The sequence below is a fragment of the Protopterus annectens genome, chromosome 14.part0 (genome assembly GCF_019279795.1).
Source record: "Protopterus annectens isolate FY-2018-M chromosome 14.part0, PAN1.0, whole genome shotgun sequence".
Lineage (NCBI taxonomy): Eukaryota > Metazoa > Chordata > Ceratodontiformes > Protopteridae > Protopterus > Protopterus annectens.
The window spans coordinates 1,158,638,486-1,158,665,427 of NC_056748.1; the positions used below are offsets into that span (position 1 = coordinate 1,158,638,486).

At 41.4% G+C, this 26,942-nt stretch overlaps 1 protein-coding gene across 2 annotated transcripts in view; it reads left to right on the forward strand.

Annotated features, from left to right (window-relative positions):
* The window catches only part of LOC122789471 (microsomal triglyceride transfer protein large subunit-like), a 1,260,333-nt gene that overhangs the window by 974,202 nt on the left and 259,189 nt on the right, over positions 1 to 26,942 (forward strand). For both annotated transcript variants that reach the window (XM_044056964.1, XM_044056965.1), the window contains exon 14: positions 22,266 to 22,387. In XM_044056964.1, the coding sequence (XP_043912899.1) occupies positions 22,266 to 22,387 (122 nt within the window). The remainder of the gene's footprint in view (positions 1 to 22,265; positions 22,388 to 26,942) is intronic.

Consider the following 26,942-nt stretch of genomic DNA (forward strand, 5'->3'; position numbering starts at 1 on the left):
TTATGAAAATAATCACCACAAGAAAAAGTCACCACTTATTTAATACATTTGATTAATGTGAGCCAGATGAACTTCAAGTAAAATATGTTAAAGCGTCTGAAAAGAAACTTTGTGCTATTTAAGCTGTTGGTAAAGGGCCCACTATAGCAGAGAAAAGCAGTTTTAATTCAGCCTTCATGTAGCTTCTAATTATTTCATAGTGGCAGTTGCCAAGGTGGCCTATAGTGCTTTAAAGGCATACCTCTCAACTGTCCAGATTTTTGCCGAATGTCCAGATTTTTGCCTCATATTTTTTCTCTGTTTTTCATAAAATTGTGGTTTTCTGGCAAATTAGTGGCAAATCATTAAAGACTGAACATAGAAAATTATAGACATTTGAGTTTCAGACTTCATACCCTTCAGAAAATTCATACTAATGCAAAACCTGTTATTCTATCAACTTTCTAAGTTTTTAAGAGCAATATTGAAAAAAATGTCCCTACTTTTGGGCCTTTGTCCTACTTTTATTTATGGCGTTGTCCAGATTTCTTGCTCTAAGAAGTTGAGAGGTATGTTTAAAGGAAATATCCCACTGGCAGAGCATCAGCATATGATACTAAAGATGAACACCAAATCAGTAAAAAATTAAGAACTGAAAAATTATAGAGTGGGTATACCCTTTATGTGTATGTTTACATGCCATGTTATACATGTTTGTATGCCAGTGAGTAGAAAAATATATGGAGGCTATACCCAAAAGATGTACTTCATTTTACAGCTGAAGCTGGAGTTGAGAAGAATTCATTAACCCAAATACCTGCAGCTTTTTCAGGTTTTCACAGGTTCATAGATGATCAGAAGCCCCGCCACTCGCTGCCATAGGTTTACCAGGTGCATAATGCCATCTGTGCTGAAGAGAACAGCAGTGTTGTTGAGTTTAAGGCCTTGGGGGCATATTTGAAGCTTTTGGTGAAGTGCTTTGAAGAGCCTTAATCTAAGTGTAGCTGTGTAGATACACCCATCAGCTGGGGTCAGTGCTGAGTTGTTTTTATACAGTTACACGTCTCTCAAATCTTTAGTGTGTTGTTAAATAATAAATCATTTTGTTGTGCACTTGGCTGTCTGTACACTAACTGAAGTACCCTTAATTTATTAGGACTTGTGAACGTGAGGTTTTACAGCTCATACACTCTTACTTTGACAAAAATGGAGGGGGAAATTATGCCGTTAACAGTGAAATCCTTTTTTTTTTTTTTTTGTAGAAATGCAAAAGTTTGCGAAGTACCAAGATGTATTGGTAAACGTTAAACAAGTTGCTTCCTGCTTATTGCTATGACCCTCTGCAATCATTTTGTACTAGACTACAATAACAACAATCAAACGCAAGAGAAAACTTTGCAAACATTAAATGATTAGTTAATAAGTCAGAGCAAATCATGTGCACTCTACTACATCATCATTGCTTGTCCAAAGCAGGAACAAACAGCCAGAGATGGGGGTTGTATACTTGCAAGTGTTCCTGCCTTAAAAGCAATTCATTGGTTACAGTTAATCTTGGCCTGAAGCTCCTAAAATGGATCAGCTAGCTAGAAGTTGAGAGATTTACTGTCATCTTAATCTCAAAATGTAGGAATAGGGATTGTGTCGCCATTTCCCAAGAACTAATTCCACCAAATCTTCCCTGAAAATACTTGTGGAAGTGCCATAGGCCATAACAGACCTCTGCACTGAGTCATGTTCTGTCCCTGGTACAGGTAGGTTTCTTCTCGTCTTTTACACAGTCTGCCTGTTTTCCAAAATGTGATATAATAGCCAGGGATGGTGGTTTCATATTTACTTGAGCTTCTATCTAATGGGTGCTCGCAATGCTACTAAATCTTTGCTGGAGGCAGTCACCCTTACCTTCAACTAATTTCATTAACTATTATTTAGAAATGCTTGTAAAAAAAGTACCCTAGTTCAAAAACAGGTGATCAGAAAACAGTCTGTCATGTTTTAGCCTTGATTAACTTCACCTTTTTTCTGATTTGCATTCTGCCTCTTATCCAACACAGGAACAAAGAAGTTTATACTGTTTATATACATTACATACATAGAGCATTTCTGCTTTATGGTGACTCATCACCAGTGTCATTACATCCTTCCAAAAGTGAGTAAACATGATTGGCCAGCTAGGAGATGGACTAGTCTAGTCCTTCTGCAAGTGAATGAACATGATTGGCAAGCTAGGAGATGGGCTGGTCTACTCCTTCTGGAAAAGAGTAAATATGATTGGCTAGCTAAGACATGGGCTGAGCTACTCCAGGAAGTGAGTAAACATGATTTGCTAGCTAGCAGATAGGCTGGTCTACTGCTTTCTCTTCTGTTTCACACATAGTCAAGAAAGTCCCCTCTTTACTCAAGCAAGGGGAGTCAATAAAGCCTCCACAGTCATTTTTCGCTGTGTGCACATCATGGCATGATACACACATGGCCATTTTAGATTCAGTAAGCACTGTATAGCAGCACGCACCACTGCACAAACAAGGTAAAATCCGTGGCATGCTAATTACTGCATAAGCAGCTGAATTGCTTGCTAATTAACCAATCCAACATGGTTTAGATATTCAGTAAGCCAGAAAGCATCCAAGTAGAGTCCACTCTGGTTTTTCTTGCGGGTTCCAAAACTTTTATAATACAGACATGGGAAGGAGTCTACACAGACAGAATGTTAGGGGCTGCTGCTGCTTTAATTCCTTTGCATGTGCTACAGGCTGAAGCCAATGCTGTTGCTGCTAATAGCCCTAGGCTGAGAAGGAGAAGAGTTTTCAAGCCCCATTTAACTTTTCACAACCTACATGATGTGGAAATTGTGAAGTGCTACAGGGTGGACAGGGACATACTACAGGAGCTCTGTGACCTCTACCATCCTCAACTCAGAGCGAGAGCCAATGGAGGGGAACCCATCCCAGTGGAGACAAAGGTATGTGTAGCCCTTAGAATATTAGTTACAGGCACCTTTCAGATGCCAACAGGGGACATGGTGGAGGTGTCACAGGCATCGTCATCCAGGAACCTCTACCAATTCCTGAACACTATGCTCCAACATGCCAGTGATCACATATATTTTTTTGTAGTTATGAGGAGATGGCCAGAAATATGCAGAAATTCGACCTTGTAGCACACTACTCTAAATACTTGGTACCATAGATTGCATATTTGTAGAAATTAAGGCACTACCCGAAGAACAGGGTAGGCTCTAGATTAATAGAAAGGGATGAAACTCTATCAACTGCCAAGTCATGTGTAATACCAAGGGAATAATCCTGAATATGTGTGCTGGCAACCCTGGCAGTTATCATGACTCACATGTCTGACACACCTCCCAACTGTACTGGATGTTTGCTAGGACAGATATCCCACAGGGGCATTTACTGGGGGATGCAGGCTGTGCACTGGAACTGTGGCTGATGACATACATCCCACTCACAGAAGAACACCATAATGAGGCACATGCCCAAACAAGAAATATCATAGAGCGTATGTTTGGGCTGCTGAAGTCACAGTTCCGGTGCCTTGATACATCTGGGGGAGCCCTGCAGTACAATCCATGGACATGTACAGAAATATTCACAGTATGTGCCATGCTACACAGCATAGTCCTGAGAAAACAACTTCAGATGGATCAGCAAGGGGAAGGGGCACACATGCACCACCAGTGCCAAGGTCACAACAGCCATGCAGGTGAGGAGTCAGAGGGGAACCACCAGCTGCTGTGGGTATAGGCAGACATAGGCATGCTCAGTATGCCCTTGCATTGGCTAGGAAACAATGCATAGCAGACTCACTCACCACCTACGGGCCTAAAACCTTCCTTCTGCTCACATACATATACTAACATTTATGCCAGGCAACTCACACAACTTTTACCTCTCCATGTATTGGCTGTGTTTGCTTGCATCAGATAGAGTCAGTCCTGAATTAAAACGGTGTCAACTACTGCATTTATAAGTTAAGTCCTGAATGTGGAGTGTATTGTTTAATAATATGACTGTGTGGTGTATTCCTGTATTTCATTACTTGGTCTGGTAAGCTAGTAAAAGGTGGGAGATCTGTACAGAATTTATCTTACCATGTGAAAGCAGAGACTTGTTTGACTTATGTGTATATTACGAAGTAGTAGGCCCAGGCATCAAAGATTCATGCAGTCATACCTCTCAGAAATACTGATGATCACTGCATGGCTTCAGTTTAGCACCACATGTTTGTACTGGAAAATGATTAAAGAGAGAAGTTAGAAAGTAATGATACACGTTGCAGTTTCTGACATCACAAGCCACACAAGATCATTCACTATAAAGTTGGGAAATTTTGATGCTATCAGCTAAGTTTCCAAGGCCTATACAGGTCAAAGGTACAATTACTAGTTCAACACCACAAATGCAGATATACTAAGCACTAAATTAGATATGCATCCTGAGCATCAGACACAAAGCTTTTGCATCCCTGAATCCAAAAGATAGAAAACAGAGAGGCACAGTTCTCATTCGCACAGGGTGTTGTTTGGGGGGGGGGGGGCAGAAGCCTAGGCTGACAGAAAAGGTCAGTGAGTGTATGTGAGTAAGAAAGAGAAGAAGGCAGACATGTGGATAAACCAACAAATGGCCAGTGAGACAAAATGTGTAACTATTGTGTGTGTCTGTAGGGGTCTTCCAGGAGAAATTGATCTGTGAGTGCATGAACACAGCCAAGCTCTGTGCTGGTTGCACATCTTGGTATGTCGGACAGGTATGAGCTGTGCATGGTAGAGGTGGCAGTTCATTGTTGTCATGCCCGACCACGAGAACTAGCTCTGCCAGAAATTTTTGCACTGGCAACTCCACATCCAAGGTCAGATGCAGTGCTGCTGCCTGAACGTGACTGATGTCTTCAGTTAAGCTCCTTCACAGGAATGCCCAGGACCATGACCCCATGGCCTGCCATATCTGGGTGTGAACAGCACACTCACTGACAGAGTAGTGGAAGTACTGCCACTATAGAAGAGTGATCGGGCATGGGTGCATTGACTCACAGCAGATGATGTGTCTGACCTACACCCACGAGGATGCTGCTCCCCTCCCAGCAGATGTTACATCACAGACGCTGCTCGTTCCATGACAGGCACCCCTCGCTCCATCACAGACACCCTTCATTCCAACGTGTCATTCATCCAATCCAGTGAATTGGCAATATGGTAGAGGCAGTCACACATGTCAGACTGTGCCAAATCCATAACCATGAGCATTTGTCTGGAGCATCTATGGGAACATGCCTGTGCCTTCACTTCATGCTGGTCCTAAACATACGAGTGGTACAGGAAGAGACACATGCAACAGGTGGAGGAGGGACAGCAGGCCCCCTCCAAGCACCCCTATCAATCCTCCTGCATGGCATCTCACCCACCCTTTGGGTGCAGCCAGACTCAACAGGCACTGAAGCCGCAGTAGCCACACTTCCCTGATCAGTGTCCTCACCCTCCACCTGTCCAACATCTGTGGACTCACTAGACTGGGTAGGCATAGGCCTACTGGCTGTGTCCAATGGAAATGCAGGAGATGGCTGTATGTCAACCTCAGTGTCAGATTCAACCTGTGTACCCCCCCCCCCAACTGTGCCTCACTTTGGCCATACATCCCAACCGTACCGACTTTTTCGTTTTTTACTGATTTTGAGGTCCAAATAATTGAATTTCCCGGCTTTTTTTATATATTTTTTTTTTTTGCTTTTTTGAGCTGACGTACACAATGATGTCAGCTCCATGAAATGGCCTGCCAGCCTGTCGGAACTGAGCTCAAGGGCTCAACGTGCATCTATTTATGGCTGCTCCAGCCATGCTGCGAGGCTGTTGAACACAGGAATGGAATAATTAGCTGTTAGTGGTGGTAGTTCTGGAATGGAAACAAGCTGCGATGTATTTATTCTGCTGCATTATCTGTTCGGAAGCTTGGAGGTATTTATTATGCTGCGTTATCTGTTCAAAAGCTAGGAGGTATTTATTATGCTGTGTTATCTGTTGAACACAGGAATGGAGCAATTTAGCTATTAGTGGTTGTGGTTCTGGAACACAGCAGGTATTTATTATGCTACGTTATCTGTTTGGGGTTTATGCTGCTGCTGAGGAGGTTATTATCTGTTCAGTTTATGCTGCTGCTGAGGAGGTTATTATCTGTTCAGCTTATGCTGCTGAGGTGTGTGGGTGGGTGTGTAAAATGCACCAGGTGAATAGACCTGGTGGCTAGAGGTACTCAGGCTCAAACCCTACCCACCACCAGCTGTGAAAACTTTCCAGATTTTTGCCTCATATTTTTGTTCTGTTCCTCATAAAATCTGTGGTTTTCTGTACTTTTATGGCAAATCAGTGAAGGATTGAATTCACTAAATAATGACAGGCATTTGAATTTCAGACTTCATATTCTTCAGAAAATACATGGTAACACAAAACCTTTTATTCTAGCAATTTCTATGTTTATAAGATCAGTATTTGAAATGTGTCCCTATTTTTGGGGCTGTATTCCCCATTATTGGTTTTGTCCATGTTTTTGAGAGCTATGGTGAGAAGTGAGAATTGAATTCACTAAATGATAGCTATTTAAGCTTCAGTGTTCCTATCTTTCAGGAAACTGCTGATTTGGCATAGTAGTATGTTGCTCTGACTGTAGTGCACAGGGTTCTGGGTTCAAGGCTTGGCAGTGAAACACATGGTGGTAACACAACATTTTATTTTAGCAACTTTCCAAAATTATACAAGCAATGTTTAAAATGTGTCCCTGGTTTTTGGGCTTTTGCCACCCACCTACCACCATAAATGTTGGCTTTTTCCAGATTTCTTATGCTGTAAAGTTGAGAGATACAGTTGAGTGTCTACTGGATTTTACAAGGAGCTGAGAGTTTCAGGGGAAGAGAAGTTTTAGTGTTGCTTATGCTGAGTCTGCTTGCACTGTTAATAGCATAACAGGTTAAATACTTGCTTTTGATGCAGAAGGCTGTGGGTTCTACTCCCACAGTATGTAGATGCATTGCAGATACTGTACTGTGTTGTACTTTTAAAGGGGGTGGGCATAACAAGTCAAGGGTGTAGCTACAGATACAACAGAAGTGAGAAAATGTCATGCACAAGGGCATTTGTGCCTCAGTGGAAAGAGCAAAAAATATCATTAACCCAAATTCAGGAACAGAAAATCAGAATTATTATATTGTGTGCTGCATTATAAGAAAATATTTTTAAACAAGAACAGTATATTTTCCAGCATTCAAGATAAAACACATTTTCCACTGCAGACAGTGGAGATACAAGAGTGGCCAGTTAACAGCACCTGGATTACAATGATAGTTTTGATGCTTCAGGATGAATGTAGGAGAGGGTCAGTCAATACTTGGACTAAAAATTAGGGGTCTTAAAACATGCAGTTCGCCTAGTTTATTTTGTTGTGCATTTACAGCTATTGAGTTGGTCTGATTACATAAATCAGAGTAAGTCAAGCAAAAAACTGAAATAGAAAATAAGTTCTAGAAGCTGTGCAAGATGCCCATGGCTTACACTACTGTCATTCTATTTACATGAAGTTGTGTGTGTATGTATATATATATATATATATATATGTGTGTGTGTGTGTGTGTGTGTAAGTAGACTTTTATGATGGAAATGTTCTGAATTGGGCAGTTTTGTCATCATTGGTTCATGCATTTTGTTTCATTTCCTACTGGAAATATGTTCAAAGAATAAATTTAAAATGTGCTCTAAATCTAATAAGTGAGCTGTATTATACAAGGGATATCATTTAATAATGCCAGGAAGGTGTATCAAAGAGCACACGTATGTTTCTTGTTTCGTGTGCAAGGGGCCTATGATTTGAAAACAGCCCAAAGGTAATCTTTATCCACCACTGGCCAGATGCATTTTCTTTAGATGTGGTGTGGGGTTTCAATGCTGTTTCAATGAATGTGAGTTTCAAGGGCAGAGAAGTTTTAATGCTAAGTTTATTTTCATTGTGAGACGGTATTGTTATGTTTAGCAGATGTCTATTAGTGTTTGTGCATTGTGCTATAAAATTTAAAATAAAATCCAAATAATCATTGTAGAAGTAAAGCAGTATGCACATTAGTGTTTATGATAAGTGGGGCAAAATAGCCAGGTAATGAGACATTGGAATGGCTGCAGGGGGACTCTGGGGACATATTTTGGTTGACTGTTCTTCTGTTTGCATTTGAAAGTTGGTATCCCACAGTTTAATTGGAGTGGGCGGGGTTACATCATTATGTATGCTGATTTTATGTTAATCAGCATACAGATTTGTACCTATTTTTCTTGGGCCTTTGTCCATAGTTTGATGTTTCCAGTTTGAGAGGTATGCTTTGGCCACCATTATCATCAGAGTCTGCTGATACACTAACATCAGGTGGCCCAAGGCCCACACTCCCACTGTCATGATCACCTGTGATAAAAAGCAAGAAACACAGGAATAAATTAATACCTGTACTACTACAGTGCTAACAAACTAGCAGTGCTTTCCACTATTACAGGCAGTGCAGCAATACAAACAACAGGCCTGAGATCAACATCACACTACTGTATTACTTTAAATTGCTTAGTAGTACTGACATAAAAATATTTGCCTTACCATCTGCAGATGAGATACTCCTCTGTAGTCCAGACGGTCCTGGAAGAAATTAAGCAAGAGATAAGGGGAACATCATCACAATTAACAGTAACAGAGGCTAATACATTTACTCCTTTGTGTGTCCATTAACTACAATTTCAACAAGAACGTGGCTGACAACTCTAACTTAAGCTTTTAATTGTAGCAATTTTCAATCCCAACAAAAGACGTGTAACACAAAATTAACTTATTGATTTCTGTTTTACTGTGCAGCAGTATTCAACTATTCAGATAGCAAAACCTATCTGAAAGCTTTTCCTGGGATGTGCTTGCTGTCTCGGAAACTGTTGCTCCGAAATCTAGGTCATGCCTCACTGCACTCTCTTGGGAGCTGTCTGGATCTCTAATTTTAGCCAGGAACTCTTCATTGGGGGTTAGCAGTGTTTCAGTAGCAGGTCCATCTGTTCATGACGCACTGCAGCTGCTCTCCTCCATGCAGATGTGATCATGTCAGTGGCATTGTGTTGCACCTGCTCATATATCCTGTTGTGGCCAACCACGGCATTGACATCATCCACAGTCTGCTGCCATATTCACATCCTGCATGCCATATCTCCCCATCCCCTTTCCAGCAGAAAAGCACCATGTTGCCTAAAACCATCTACAATAATTTGGTTCTCTGTATTGGTGAATGGGGGTCTGTGTGGATTGACACACTTGGGTGGCATACTCGTAGGTCTCCTAAAACACAACAGAAGGATAATGCACATAAATATCAAATAACTACAAAGTACCTGTTTCCAGATAAAACAGAAAAGGTAGCCACTCAGTATTACCCACTGAAGAAACATAAAACAGTCTACAGATGTGAAATACTAACAGGCAGGATGCAAAACAAGGATAGTAGCAAGAGCAACATATCCTTGTTTGTGCTATAACAGTAACTCACCTTTGCCCCCCAAAAAGAACAGTTCATCCTTGCTTGTGCCATAACAGTAACAGCTTTGCTCACCCCAAAACCAACAGTCCATCCTCATTTGTGCTACAACAGCAAATCACCTTTGCCCCCCCCCCCCCCCAGGAACAGCTCATTCTTGTTTGTGCCATAACTGACTCAGCTTTTCTCCCCCAAAACAACAGTCCATTCTTGTTTGTGCTATAACAGTTACTCACTTTTGCTTCCCCCAAAAGAACATTCCATCCTTGTTTGTGCCATAACAGTAACTCAGCTTTGCTCCCTCCGCTCAAAACAACAGGCAAATGACCCATTTTGCTAACAAACCATCTTTGAAATGCTAAAAGTGCTATCAAAGGACCTGTCCCTGAAACGTTTGTGCATATTTATCACACAGCATTCCACTTTCATGTATTGGCAGTCATGTATACCTCTTAAATGGCTTGACAAACATGTCCATACCATCAGTATTCTTCTAACTATTGCATAAAACAAACAAAATGGAATCATACCTTCTGAAGTTCAGTACTCTTCTGTGCAGATATATCCTGAAGAAAACGTTTTTTGCAGTCTTCCAAATATATACAACTGTCTTTAAATCAGTTTGCCTAGCTACATGGTTGCCTTTTTATATGGTGTAGATTCAGGGCTGTTATCACAGTGAATATGCAAATGAGGTATGGCCTTATTAGAATTGCTGAATCTCAAAAACTTGGATCCATGCAGAGATGTAAACATAGTGCAGATACTCAGTGTTTGTTTTTAATAGATTACAAATGTGAATGATTAATGTTTGGGAGAAGGTAACCATGACAGCATTGCAGACTGCTTTACTTCCACTGGGTGTATCATGTTAGATCTACAAAGTTTTAGATTTAAGGTTGGAAATGTAAGTAAGCATCACATAAGTCATGGGTTGTGTTCCTTAACATCCAGCCTGCCCTTCATTTGTTGGCAGCTGCATATGATATTATTTCTACTTAATATCCTCACATATTTTAAGGCCAATAATATAGAATGGCTTACACACTGCATGTCTTAGATTGCTGCTCAGATAAATGAAGAATGGCCAACAAACACAGAAATGTAAGGCAGAGCTCTCTATTTGCAAGCAATAATCATGACAGGTTGTGTGATCACTAGGTGCACTACATCCAAAACTAATACATATACAAGTAAGACTTGTATGGTTTGATATCAGTGTAGATGCTGTTGCAGTTGGTTGTGTGCATATTGATTTAAGGTTTTTGCTGCAAAGCTGTTTGTGTGGAAAATAGGGATGAGACACCCATCGTTTGTTGTGAATGTGCATTGGAGCGACAGTTCTAATCCAGAACTATGTAGAAATATCTCAAGTGTATGATATAGACTGCTTTTCCTCATTTCAAGTACCTCTCCCTTTTTTTTTTTTTTTTTTTTAAGGAGGGGAGCACTGTTGCGTGATGCGCCACTTAATGCAAACTGGCTAGACAGGACCCAGACAGAAACCAGATGCATTCAATTACTACTATTAGGCATCACACAAACCCGCTAAGCAACATTGTACAGCAGTTAACAGCGATACCTTAAGAATGATTAGCAAATAGGAAATGTCATGTAACTATTCCTGTGGCAGCAGGTGTAAGTGTAAGGCTGGAGCACAGATGGCCCTGGGTTCCAGTACAGGGTGTGCAACCTTTGTTTTAATGTTGTGACATTGCAGTTTATAGCAATGAACTGCAACATAGACAAGTATTTTCTCAACCTTCTTGTAGCAAAAGGTTTAAGTGTAGGATTGCCATACACATGGTCCTAGTTTTGAATACAGCATATTTCATACACGTTTACTATTGGTCCACTTCCCATTATAGTCACTATCACTTATAACACTTGACATGGTATAGCTGATATTAATTACATGTATGAGGGCTGAAGCACTAGTATTGTTTCATTTATCACATTTATTCTCAAATTTATGACTGTGGTTGTATTGTGTACTATAGTCATGTAAGTCTATTTCTGCTGTCTGGACAGCCATAGCCCTCACATTTATTTAACACATGTCCACAACTGCCTGTACATCTATTAACCTTGAATTTGCTTTGCGTGCTATTATTGTGCTCCACTTACCATCTTGCAAACATGGTGCTCAGAGGTGTGCACTGCTGAGCACTATGTGCTATGGCAAGCGAAGCACATTTTCAAACAGTGTGCGCACTCCCAGTAAACATGACCACTGGAAATGGCTGTAAAGCATCATTCTCTCTTCCTCTAGATCCATGGAAGACATGGCAGGCATTTGTGATTAAGGTGTCAGGTTTAGGGCAAATCAGTGGGGTATCCAGGAGTCCAAGATTTTTATTGGACTCCTAGTGAAGAAACACAGTGCCAGGCTTTTGCAGGAGGACTATTCTGGCTTTCAGTAAAGTCTGAAGGTTGGGATAGTTTAGTCTGAGCTGTAACTAGTGCCACTACTATCCCCTGCACAGGTGAACAATGTAGGCATCACTACAGTGACCTCGGAAGAGGGATATCCTCGACTGTTGGATTGGGGAATTTAGAACTGCAGACATTCCACACTTGTGTAAGTATCAACTACAGAGAGTCTTGTAAAACTTAAAAGCTGAATATAGGCAAGACTGGTATTTATAATGGTGTTATGTTCCGTTTCATTTTTTCCACAGCTGCCAGGGACTTTGAGGTCAATGTACAAACCTATGAGGCTAGATTGGCAATGGTGAGGAAAGCATGTGGTATGTATGTAGCAGAATAGTAGTGTTTTTCTATTAAAAATTAAAGATAGCTTGTTTTGGTATTCCATAGAGTTGTATCAAATTGATCATGCATATCTCAACTGTAAAAGCAAGTATGCATGCAGTAGTCTGTAGCACAAACCAATAGTACAATAGTAGACTTTAGTTGGAGGTTGTGGGTTCAAATACCACACTTCCCAGGTATAAGATACTGTTAAGTCTTTATTTATGTGTAATTTAAAATTTTAAAGTAAAAGCTCTATAGCAGTGGCACATATGCCTTGCTCTAAACAGTATTCTGTATAACTGGAACATGCATATGTGCAATATATGCACATGTTAAGGAGTAGTTGCTGCAATCTGTAATATAGTATGCATCTGTTAGGAGCTGGTAGTTTTAAAAATAAAACTTATCTGTTAGGAGTTGATAGTCTTAAAGCAAAAGTTAAGACAATAGAGTCAATTAATTTTATCAGTCTGTTGTATGTCACATGTGAAGGTACTAATGCTATCTCTTTTTTTTCTCACTCCAACCCTTGACTTCTCTTTTTTTATTTATTTTTTTTTTTATTTTTTATTAGTTATTTTTTATTACATGTCAAATTGTGTCCATGTCATCCATGTGTACCACATCACTAAATGCTCCACAGCACAGCGGGGTAGGCCTGCCCCACAGGATCCGCCTGCCTCCCCATCCACCAGCTCCAGCACTGTTGTCCACCACATCTGGTAGCCAACCTGGCAGCACTGCCTCTGCTACCTCTGCACCACCTGCCCCTTCAGGTAGTCCTGGGCCAGAGGCTGGTCTAGTAGTACCCTCTCGGAGCAGTGGCGAAGGTTGTGATTTATCCCCAGTGCTGAATTGCCAGGGATGATGCATAGAGCTGTGCATCCCACTGTTGGTGCTTGCCTACATCATCTGGAGAGGTTGCTCTCCCTCATTTTACATAATACCAGGAGGAGGAGGAGAAGACGCAGATGTCAGGCACTCCAGCTGGCAGCTGAGTGAGATGACAGTGGTGACAGTCCACTGGGTGAGAACTCAATTCTGTCACTCAGCTTGACAACCATGCGTTCGTGATATCCCCACCAAAAACCCAGTCATGTTTTCCCCAACCTTTTGTGTCCATCAGTCTTTGTCCCTTATCTTGCCTGTCTGCAATTGCTTCCTCACTTACCCAACGTAGTTCACCCAGACATTCCTACATCCCTTCCCCAACATTCCTCTTTTTCTCTCAAAAACAGTGGGCACTTGTTCCAAAAAAAAAAGCATCCCATACCTAGCTCTCCATCTCACGCATGTGTCTTCTTGTCACACTTGATTCAGTCCAGTAGCCTATGCAACATGATTGTGTTGTGGTCACTCCTCTCTCTGGAGATGACAGTCCAAATTCAGTCAATATTTGGCAGATATGTTCACTTTACACCGTTAAAGAAATATGGTTCTTTCTTGCCTCCCTCCTGACATTCCTGCCCTGCTTTCCCTTTGTTCTTCCCCTTGCTTGGTCTCCATTTCACCACTGTCCTATCTTCCCCATTTCTTTTCTTTAATGCATTATTGTGCAGTGGTGTGCAATGAGCAGCAAGAGTAATGTAAAAGTAGTTAAAAGTAAAGCATAGAGCTGCATTCAAACCCAGTGCCACCTAGCCCTAAAAAGAAATGTATCACTGCATTAACATGTGCTGCTACAGAGTCATTTAAAGTGACAGATGTATTCCAGAGACTCAATACTAACTCAGATTTTGTTCTTCCCCCTGCTTGCTCCCTATTTCTCCACTTTCCTATCTACCCCAGTTTAACAACTTTAATCTGGTCAAAAATAGAATCACACACAACACACACAAGTAGCAGAAAAAGCAATGGATCCCTTCACTTTTTGGGCTCCATGCTTGTGAGGAGGTGCGCATCTTGTACCAATGCACAGTGACAGTGAGTAACAGCAAAATGCAACAATACATCTCATATAAACAATTCATCTCATTGCTTTATCACTCTGTAATGAAAACAATTTTAAAGTGTTAGATACATCTGTATTCGAACCCAGTACCATCTGGGCCAAAAAAGGACTGTATCACTGCATTAACACTTGCTGCCACAGAGTCAGTTAAGCTGCAGCTTTATTTCATAGACTCAGTACTAACTGTCAGACTTCATCAGTGCGGCTTGTTTGTGCACTGCTTACCTAAATGCAAATGTGTATCTCGCATACGTATGCACTTTGCTAACCGTCGCACAAACCTGCTACTTATCGCACTATGGAAATGTTTATATTATGCTGTGTTACTGCTGTTTACTGTCCATTTCCTGTGTGTGACATGAAATTACATGTGTAATATTACAAATTGAGGGCCTTATCTAACAATATGTTGCATATTTACAATACATCCATCAGTTGCCACCACCCCCAAGCACGGCAACCCTAGTGTCTCCGTACTTTTTCCACACACCCATATCAACCACAGTACAAAATGTAATATCAAATGTTGTGTGCTATGCAATGCACATCAATGTGGTAACCTGCAGAACTACAACTGTTGAACCATATGCCTAAAAACACTTATCTGCAAGGCTAGGGAAGGCATCAGCATGGACCATATCCACAGGGACATAGGTAACCTTCAACCCAGTTGACCCGACCCATTTTGTTTTTGTCAAGGGTAGATCTTCCTTATTAAATCTTGTGGACATCTTGGATATTGATCCCACAGATCTTGTGAGGGATAACAGGATATTAACGCCTATGTTGACACATCCAAGGCCTTTGACACTATCCCCCATTCATGTGTCACAGTGAAGATTTCTCATGTGGAACTTAAGCCATACAGTAATACAGGGATAGGCAACTGGTTCACTGACATAACACACACACACACACACACATACACACACAAAGTTGGGAACTGCACATCCACCAGTAGGCAAATACCACACAAATCTGTGCTGGGCCCTCAATTGTTTGCATACTACTTCTGTGAAGTGCAGGCAATGGAAGATGGTCTGTGGTTTACCAAGTTTGCAGATGACTGGTAACTGGGCACACTAATATAGAGTCTCCGAGCGATGGTAACATATTATGGAAGGAGCTGCCACACACAAATGATTGGTACCAAACTCACAAACTGAACCTTAAAACATACAGTGTCTCATTGTCCTATTTGGCAATGAAGTACCACTGCTAATTATGATATACATAGCAGCCCTCTAAGCTGAAACACAGTATTGTGAGACTTGGAAACACATGTTGATAGCAATCTACACTTTCATCACTATGAGTCCATAGTGGGTATATTCATATTCTGCATTGTGCACATCATACATAGTGACATCACATCCAAGACCAGGGTGATCATACCTCTGATGTACCCTACCCTTATCAGACCACTAACAGAGTACAATGTTCCCTTCTATCTCTACCTCAACAGGCACCTGCAACAATCGGAGAAAACACAGGGTTCTGCCTGGGAGACTCCAGGGCCTCCAAACATGACATGCATGGAAAGACTGAAAGACATGTCATTGTACTCTGTATCATGCAGGCTGCTGAAAGGTGACCTATGCCTACCCTACATAGCAGTCTCAGACCCTGCCGTACTGGAAATCAAATGGGACAAGAATAACTTGGCCCAGATTTCTCAACCTAGCCTGTGACATAAACAGAACATGCTGGGGAGACAGATATATCTCCCATAGGTTAATAGGTGTTTACTAGGCTAATGGCCACAAGGGACGTTTTAAGCCAAGGCATGCATCCCAAATATCTGACTACTTCTGATATCCTTGATAAGTGTAAACATGGCCTGGGAGATGAACCATTTACAGGTTACCTGTGGCCATTAGAGACATAGGTGCCAAACCAGGGATGAATTTCTGGTTTCCCATCCAATTGTCCAAGTTGCACTTGAATTGGGTTAGGGAGGAACTCTGCTTCACATGGATGGGGAGCCTGTTCCATAGACGGGGTAGTCTCTCAGATACATACCTATCTCTTTAGCAGATCCTATTTATATCACAGGCAAGGTTTAAGTCTTTAGAATGGGTAATTCTGATGCTGTTTGTTTTGTGGATATGCAGGAGGTCCATCAGTCTGACAATGTCCTGTATGCCAGGCATAGATCTCCTCTAAAAAGTCTGTAGGAGACAGAATACAGGGATAGGGCCTTGATGCGGTCTGCATAGGTATTAGTGAGGAACCTCTGTGGACATTCCAGTTGTTGAATGTGCCTGGTTAGGTACATACCAAAGGGGGCATTGTACTCAGTGATAGGTCTGATGAATGCCAAATACAGTTGAACAATGACTTCCTTAGACTTAGATGCCATACCTTTGTTTAAAAGATGCGTGACATAGAATGATTTCCTCACCACTGTAGATATGTCATGGTCAAAGGCGACTCACACTTCTCTGTAATAGGCTCCCGGTGCGGGTGAATCATTGCTCTTCAATGACCCTGTACAGGTGCAACCTTGACTACTGGTTGGTTGATTGTAAAGTCACCTCTGGGGTGATACCTATGTCCCTCGCGGATAGAGCCAGTTGGTGCTGCTCACAAAATCATTATGCTAACAATGACCATCCAACTATGCTCAATAAGGGTACTTGCGTTTTTACAAAGCTAGGCTTCTAAACACCATACAGCCATTAGGCTAGTGGCCTCCTATGCACATATGAAACTGTGAGCCTATGCAGATCACCCAACAGTTTGTCTTCCACATGGCCTGCTGATTTCAACTACTATAACTTCATTTGCACTCTTGTAAAAATCAGACTTGTGCCATGGCTGCTTTGGTAGTATACTGTATTCTATAGTCTTGTAATTAAACAGAGAGGGTTACTGTTCTTACGGCAGTCAAGTGTGTGTGTGTGTGTGTGTGTGTGTGTATGTGTGTGTGTGTGTGTGTGTGTGTGTGTGTGTGTGTGTGTGTGTGTGTGTGTGTGTGTGTGTGTGTGTGTGTGTGTTTCTAGCCAGAGGAGCAGAAGTGTGTATCTTACAGTTACTGCTCCAATCCCATGGATTGACAGTACTTTGATGCTTGCACATGCCTACACATCCATTTCATGCAGGCCTCCCAACTTCTCCTCTCCAACATGCACTGCTGATGTCATCCACTATAAGTTGACCTGCAGCCATGTAAAAGTCAGACTTGTGCCATGGCACTTGCATAAAATACTGTGTTCTGTAGTCTGTGTATTTAGGGTGGGGTTCTATACTCACTGCAGTCAACTGTGTGTGTGTGTGTGTGTGTGTGTGTGTGTGTGTGTGTGTGTTGTTGCTTGACTTTACAGAGAGCATTTTATCCCGAGCATTTTATCCCAGGATGTGAGACACTGTTATATTCTCCTCAACATACACTGCTGATGTCATCAGCTATAAAGTGTTGTCTGACACACTTAATATCGGACATGAGCTGTGACACGTGCATAAAATAATCTGTTCTGTAGTTTGTCTACTTCTGTAGGGGTTCTAGTCTCACTGCAGTCAACTTTGTGTGTGTGTGTGTGTGTGTGTGTGTGTGTGTGTGTGTGTGTGTGTGTGTGTGTGTGTGTGTGTGTGTGTGTGTGTGTGTGTGTGTGTGTGGGTGTGTGTTTCTAGCCAGAGGAGCAGAAGTGTGTATCTTACAGTTACTGCTCCAATCCCATGGATTGACAGTACTTTGATGCTTGCACATGCCTACACATCCATTTCATGCAGGCCTCCCAACTTCTCCTCTCCAACATGCACTGCTGATGTCATCCACTATAAGTTGACCTGCAGCCATGTAAAAGTCAGACTTGTGCCATGGCACTTGCATAAAATACTGTGTTCTGTAGTCTGTGTATTTAGGGTGGGGTTCTATACTCACTGCAGTCAACTGTGTGTGTGTGTGTGTGTGTGTGTGTGTGTGTGTGTGTGTGTGTGTGTGTGTGTGTGTTGTTGCTTGACTTTACAGAGAGCATTTTATCCCAGGATGTGAGACACTGTTATATTCTCCTCAACATACACTGCTGATGTCATCAGCTATAAAGTGTTGTCTGACACACTTAATATCGGACATGAGCTGTGACACGTGCATAAAATAATCTGTTCTGTAGTTTGTCTACTTCTGTAGGGGTTCTAGTCTCACTGCAGTCAACTTTGTGTGTGTGTGTGTGTGTGTGTGTGTGTGTGTGTGTGTGTGTGTGTGTGGGTGTTTCTGCACTTGCTTGACAGTAGAGAGAGCATTTTACAACAAAATGCAGGACTTTGCTTTTACCATCTTCCTCTCAGCAGACACTGCTGATTTGTAGATGTGCAGTATACACATTAGGGCAGGGTCAGAGATGTCCTGTAGACCAGGCACAAGTCACTTCATCCTTTCCAATACAGATTTCAGGAACAGGGCTTTCAGTATATCCACGTATGTCATGACATGGTTTGTAGGACCTGTATTTTCTTGGTGCAAAACCCCTGCGGTCTGTCCAGCTGCTGCAGGTGTCTGGTAAGGTACATGCACAAGGAAGTATTATACTGTATTAGTGTTCAGATGTGGCTTGTATACAGTGTTGTTATATCCTCCTCAGATGTGGATACAATGGCCTGATGTCTGAGGTGCATGACATAGCCTTTCCATACCACTGCGGACACTTGGTCAAGGTTCAGATTGCTATCTACATGCATTCACAAATCTTGCACCACTGCTTTCAGCATAGGGAACAATGTTGTCAATGGTGTATTTACCAGGAAATTACACTTTGCATAAGGTACAAATCCTGACACATTCTGTATTTATTAGTAGACCATGTGGCTTTAACACCAATCATTTGTGTGTGTTAGCCCCTCTTGTACTATAGTCACATCATTGGTGGACTCAGTGATTGTAACCAATATGCAAGAATCAGCAAACTTGGTAAGCTACAGGTCATATTTTATAGCTTGGACTGTTGAGAAATAGATTCCAAACAGTATAGGGCCCAGCACAAATCCTTGGGGATACACCAGTGGTGACAGCTGCAGTGGTAGAGGTTAATTCACCAACTTTCACATTATGTGGTCTGTCGGTGAATACATTGGTTAACCATCTAGTGATGTAAGTGTTAATCCCCAACTGGTAGAGTTTGTCAGTGATACCTGAGTAGGAGGATTGTGTCCAAATCCTAAGACAGATCAATATAGGCACTATGTGCTGTGTTACCTTCATGCAGGTCCATCACACAGAAACAATGGGCTGTGACAACTTCACATATCACCTATAACTTGACTCAGAACATACGCCTACCTGACACGGTGTGATACACACTTCAACAGCCTCTCCAGATTGACTATGTTCCAGTAGAAAGGTGTGGACAGCACCTGATGCATGCATGTACAGGCACATCCTGACTCTCCTGATCTGTGAGGTAAACCAACATGTCATCATGGACCTTCTTTAAATGGACACTAGTACTATCCCAGCTGTATGCAGCAGATATATGTGAGTTCTTGATGCTACATCTGTGTCTATTACATTTATCAGATGTCCTCAGAGAGCATCATCCTATGGAACTTGAAAAGGCCAAGGCAGTTGACAGGAGTCCACACTGAGGTAGTCACTCTACAGTGACAGATGTGGCCATCAACACCTACATCACCAACTGGGTTGAACAGTGGATCACATAAGTGGCATCTAAATATGTAGAAATGTGTGAAGTGACCTATATCTTGTGTCCAGTGATAAAGTGTGTACATCAGGGATATCTGCTAGGCCTTTTCCTGTCCATGATTGAAATCATAGACATCAAGAACGACATACAACTCCTATGTCCCAACAGCTGTCTGGAGGACTACAGATTGTGGATAATCATTGACTGCAACCGTGATATTGTTATAATATAAACAGTATCAATACACATCAAAGATTGCTAACATAGCCATGAAAAACCCTGGTGGTCCTTGTGACTTTCTGCATAATCCCACTAGCACAGTATGCTGGAATGTACACATACTGGCCTGCCCTGTCCCCGCAACATAATACATTAATATATGAAAAAATGTGGTGGTCCTTGTGGCATCCCATGCAATCCTGCTAGCTCAGTATGCTGAAGTGTACACAAACACTGTCCTGTCCCCACAACATAATAACATTAATGTATGAAATTCTTTGCAGTCCCACTAACTCAGTATGTTGGAGTTTACACATACACTGTCCTGTCCAGATGCACTGTCCTGTCCCTGCAACATTATATATTAATATATAAAAAACCCTGGTGGTCCTTGTGGCATACTGTGCAGTCCCACTAACCCAGTTTGCTATGCTGTAACTAAGTTCGCTATCCGTGTTGCTTTACACGGTTTCTTGGCCACCATGAAACCTTGCTTGCTTACATTTGAAGGTGAGCCACGGCATGAATATTCATCAAGCGTTGCTGCTCACCGTGCAAACTTTGAAACTTTGTGTAGGCATTGTGCAAAGCCTATACAGAGTTTATTGAATCCCAGAGAACATCTCATTTATATCAAAGAACACATTTAAATGTACCTCTAGCTCATAATCAGGACCCTGTGATTAGTAGATCAGGCTGTCATGTTTTCTTCATTGCACATTTTTCTACTGTACAGTGCAGCCACTTCACAGAAATTCCTAAAACAGCTCCAAGAAGGAATCATATTTACCCATGAAGAGCCTCAAACTACTCCTGTTAGTACTGATCCCTGACCAGCAGTGATGACAGGGCTGTGAGGACACAGGGCATATGGACTTTGATTCTTCTGTTTGGCTCCAGTGTTGCATCAGTGTTAGGAATTTACATTGTTTATCTCATCATTGTGACCTTGATTTGTTTTCTTTCTGACATCTCCTCTCAGAGCAATCTGCTTAGGTCTGGAGGAAATGTGCCTCATTTTCAACCTAGGATAGATGCTGGGATATTATATTTTGAAATTTTCAACGTAACTGTCTTTCAGGCTTAGCCAATAATTTGCCCATTCATCTCAGTGGCTGCAACGCATCATTAGCCACAATGTTAAGGGGACTTGCAGTGGACACTAAAGAATGATAAATGGATTCTGTTTTTTTTTTGCATGTCTACCTGCAGTGAGTACTACGGCTAGAATCATTTTTGAGGCTCTGAATTTAAGCTTCATGAATGCTCTCCCTTCTTTTCTGCTGCATGGCAGGGTGTTGTCTGTGCTGTGGAGAAATATGTTTCAGATAATCCTAGTGGCTGTTGGCTGTTCTACTGCCTCATTCACCCTAGGAACCATAGTAACCTATTAATTTCCTTCTGCATCTTTGTTAGACATGGGTCCTTCATTCAGAAATTTAGTTCAGAAATATGCCAGCCTGATTCTTGATTGACTAGGAACCAAGCACAGCATTTGTCAGAGAGAGTTTCCACTATGTCTGCCAAATTAACTCATATTACACATACTTGAGCTGTTTCAAGGCAAGAATCTTATGATTGTTCTTTACAGGCAGCTCCCCACACACCTTAGTTTCCCTCTGAGGTCTTTATACCACAGGCGAGAGTTGTTATTGACAGACAGAGCCTATCTCACCCTTTTTTCAGGAAGATGCAAGATCACACAACCTACTAAACAGACACAAGCAACAGCACCTCTGTCATATGTGTGTTGAGCAAAGACAAGACACACAACAGACAACCGAATAAATGTGATACAAGCTTACATAGTCCTAACTGTCTGAGAGGATCCTGCAAGTTTTGGAGGTATTTTAGAAGTTAGCAACTGATAATAAGAACTTAAAGTATGCATTTTCTGTTAAAATGTCACTGTCAAATAATCTGAATAATTTATGAGAAGTTTTGAGCTTTGAAGAGAAAGACTGTTGCTGTAGTAATGAGGCTTATCATACAGGGTGCCGACAGTTATGTTTACAGACAAATGTTATGTTGCCTTCAGCAGTTCCATACCATTCAACGCAGGTGTTGATTTGTTTGCATAATATTAGCACAGTGACAGGCTATAACGTCTACTAAAACATGGCATAAATATTTCATATATCTCTCACCATAGTTCTTTCAATCCTTAGCTTCAGATGATTGGGCTTCCACATACAGCTTAGAGCTCCTTTTCTCAGAATCTGGCCACATAAGAAAGAGCAACAGTGATTTTCTATTGCACAGCCATGGTAACCAACTTCTCATCACACAGGTAAGTCCTATGTTTTCTTCAGAGTTTTTTAAGTATTTTAATGCAAATTAGTGTTTTTTCTGCTTTCCTCCAGCCAAACAGAAGTAAAAAAATACAGTACTGCATTGATATTCATAATGGTAATTCATGTAATTCGGCAGCAGTTGGTTTACACAATGTTAAGGCAGCCAGCATTATATACATTGCGTTTAGTATTTTGCTGCTGTTTTTATACTGTTAAATTAGCAAAGCTTTTTTTTACCTTTTTCTCTGTGTGTTTTATGGCTGACAAATGCAAGCACACATTTTGCCCAATGGGCTAAAACTCTTGAGTTTGGGGCTTTCCATGCGTTACTATGCAGCTCTCCAAGAGCTATAAATAGTGACTTGACTGATCTCTTTAGTGACTGTGTTTATCATACTCTACTTTTACCATTTTGAGCATGGTTCCTATTTGGAGTGGTATCTGGGGTCCTGACAGTATTTACCACATAAGCCTCTGTCGTCATGGTACTTTGGATTTATTTTGGATTTTCCAACCAGTATTATTTGTTGTTTATTCCTGTTACTGCTAAAAATATCTTCTGACTCCTTCTGCACACAACAGGAGTGTTGTCTATTACAATGGACTGTGGCTTATTGTGACTGCAGCTGGCATTCTTTGATACGTGATACAGCTCTGTCATCATTTTTTCCTCCAAAGAGAATATGGATTAATACATTTTTTTTTCCGGTGGTACATGGTACATCTTGCCTGCTGGCTGCTGTTTTTGCCAGTTCATCAGAAGAGTCATTTATTGCTGAAGAGAGTACTACTCGGTGTGAGGAGGGTAGTACTCAGTGTGAGGAGAGTACTACTTAGTGTGAGGAGAGTACTACTTAATGTGAGGAGAGTACTACTCCGTGTGAGGAGGATGCTACTCAATGTGAGGAGGGTGCTACTTGGTGTGAGGAGGGTAGTACTCGGTGTGAGGAGAAGAGTAGTACTCCGTATGAGGAGGGTAGTATTCAGTGTGAGGAGGGTGCTACTCAGCATGAGGAGGGTAGTACTCAGTGTGAAGAGAAGAGTACTCTTCAGTGTGAGGAAAGTAGGGGTATATATCACAATGTCGAATGATAAAAAAAGTGAACGCTCTCTTATCGAACACTAAAATCCAAAAGCAGTAAAAGTCAAACACACGGAACAGCGATTTTTTTTCCGGGGGAAAAAAATCGCTGCTCTGCAGAAAAAAAAATCCAAACACAAAATAAAGTGAGGGTCTGTGCCCCTCACACACCCCCTACTTAAATATACCAACTCCGAGATCGCACCACAGTGGAGGAAATGGCAAAGTCCCGAAAACAGCCCAGTGATTTTTTTCCCCTGGGGAAAAAATCGCTGCTCCATCTGTTTGGCATTCAGTGCTTTTGGCTTTTAGTGTTCGATAAAAGAGCGTTTGCTTATTTTGTAGTTCGGCATCATAATATAGACCCGGAAAGTAGTGCTCAGTGTGAGGATGGTGCTACTCAGTGTGAGGATACTTTGCTTCCCCTCTCTGCCCCTGAGAATTCCTACTGAGTGTTGTAGATTGTAGTATTAATCCTTGCAACTTTTGGGTACTGGGACATTTTTTTTTCTCCTTTTAACAAACCTATATAACTGAAATAGCTATAAAATTGTAAAATTACATTTGGTATTTTTATCCTGCACCTTAATTATCTGCATTTCATTATAATGACAGGTCCATTTACACTTTATATAGGTGAAGTTTACCTGAGGCTATTTTATCATTCAGAGAATTCCCCATTTTTGGTGCTGAAGTAATGGTCAGTTTATTAAAAAAAATTATATTTGAAAGCTGGCTGTTTTAAACACTGACTGGACTTATGGTTCATAAATTTGACAATATGACTCTTTGCTGGACTAATTGAATTTTCCTAGCATTTCCTAGTAAGGCTTTTTTAGACATTTTTTATTGTGTCATCTACGTGTGCTTTTTATAAGAGTATTAGTATGCAGAGCCTTTTACATGCCACTGTTTTGATCTTGTTTTTATTTTTAAAGCTCTGGCAACTGTATATGTTTGATATAGCATAGTGTAGTGTTGTGTGATATTTATATTTTTTAATAGTGGGAGAGCCTTCTGTTACAAGGACATCTCTTTCATCCTTCAAGCCTTTTGTTCTGGCACGGTTGACTCATTTGCCTGTTTAGTCTGTATGAGGCTGTGGGTTGCAAAGGCCATTAGGTGGAGGGGAGGGGAAGAGCAGGAGTCTTGCTTTTATTGCATGCCCTGGCCTGACCTGGAGGAGCATGAGGGTACTAGAGTTATCAGTCTCCAGCTTAGGGCAATGTGCTGCTATAACAGGGACCTCTCTCTCTTGTAGTGGCATGTTGGATGTCATTTTCCCATCTCCAGTCTTTAAGCAGGACATACTGTATCTTCTGTTCTATAAGTCTTACCATGGCTGTTATTTATGCTATGCCATGTTGTGTCATGTTATGTTGTGCTAGATCAGTTTGGAACAAGCCATGCATTGTCTCATTCCTGACGAGATCTCCTGAGCATGGTCAAAACAGAATTCATCAAAGAAACCTGGAGAGTTTCAAATAATAGGCTGCATCATGTGGCCATGATTCCTCCAGTTCTGCAGGTCCTGCACAAACAGAGCAGAGGAATGTCAATAATGGAGCGGCTGCTTGTTTTAATCCATTGGCTAATCTGAAGTACACTGATATTGTTTGCACCAGTAACTTCAAGTATGTGTTTGGAACAGGAATGAACTGCATATTTCTCCTTGTTTAGCCACTGCTAGGTTAACTAGGAGCATATCTACAGGAGCCCACGGTGTTCCTCATAGGTCTAATGCATGATTCCCCTCGGAAGCTTATTGAGGATTTTAATACATGGGCAGATAACAAGTACTGTGAACTGGCCAAGAAACATCTTAGATTATTTTTATGAAAATTTCTGGCTTCATCTGAGTTGTTTCCATTGCAGTATGTAAGCTTGGATACTAACTGGATTTGGCATTCCATCTTGGTGTGCAGACTAGTTGACAGTGAAATCAGTGTCATAGTCTGACCATTACCTGTCTCACTTCAGTGTTGACCTGTTGCTAATCACACCACCTTTACTGAGCTGGTCCATGGTAGGGATTTTTGGGGTATCAATGGTGATATCCTGATGGCTGTACAGGACCCTGTGCTGGGAATGGGGGGTCATTGAGGAAGATCTAGATTCTGTCATCATATCTTAAAATAGGGATGTGTTGGGGCTTGCATGCAGTTATCCCAGTTTGCATAGGTTCCTGGTCTACTGCTCACAGGAATCCATGGTTAGATTATGATCTTCATATCATACATAAACTGGAGTGACAGTTGGACCACCACTGGCAAAGGACAAGCCTGCTTGAGGACATAGTTTGTTTCAGTGCTCACCATTTTATTTGTCCAGTGGGCCCTCTAGTACATTAAATCTTCTGGCTGTGCTCTTTAGAGTTGTGGGTAAGCTGTGCAGCTCAGCATGTCTCACTTCTTATAAGCCTTTGTATCCTCTCAGTGAGATGAAAGCCTAATTATTTTGTGGATAAGGATATCAAGATGAGGCCTTCCTTTTCCCACAATGCTTCCACAATGCAGTCTAGTCCTGAATTACCTGATTTTTGCTGGACTGAAATTGGCTGTATTGATTATGATGAGGTCTTAAATGTGGTTTGTCCCTGCACTCTGCTTTTTACATTATGGATCACACTCCATCTTGGCTGGTAGAATCTTGCCCTAATTTAATATGACTAGTTACTCTAGACTGTTTATAAGAGAGGGGGCTTTTTGCTATATTAAAAGTTGCCTTATTTACTTCCATTCTCAAAAAAAAAAATCTTTGGATCCGAACTATCTTGTGTTTCTGTAACCTTCCCCCTCTAGGTCAGGTTATTCAGATGGTCTGTACTCAGAGGTACTCTTGTCTAATATCTCATTTTTTAATATGCCATTCTGGTTTCATATATAGACACACTACTGAAACAGTCTTTATTCAGTTTTTAGTTTTGTTTTTATGACTGGAGAGCAGTGGTTGCACTCTGTATTGGAACTCCTTAATCTCTTGGTGGCATTTGTCACTGTTGATCGTGTCATTTTGAGTGAGCATTTTAGTGATTTTTTGCTGTTTCTTTGGCCTCATACTTGATTGGTTTGACTTTTTACCTTTCAGACTAGGGTGTGGTTTCAGGGGTTGATTCCTCTAGTGTCTGTTTTCTGGAGTTCAGGTACCACAGATCTCATTCTTGGCACCATTTTATTCACAGTGCATGTGCTACTGCTTAGAGGGTAATTTGAGAGAGGGGTAATCTTACTGACACTGATTTACCTCTCCTTCACTCAAGAATCTGTGTTGTGCAGCAGAAGGTATTCTAAGAACTAAGCCAACACAAGAATAGAGAAAGGAGATTCTGCTAATAGGGATAACTGTAGTTAGGAGTACAGAGAGTAGACAAGAAGGGGCTGGAATGTATTGGAGAAAACTGGCAAAGGAACCAAGGTGTTCATAGGTAGGTACTAGGCTATTGGCCCTAGGGCCTATACAAGCCTAGCTAG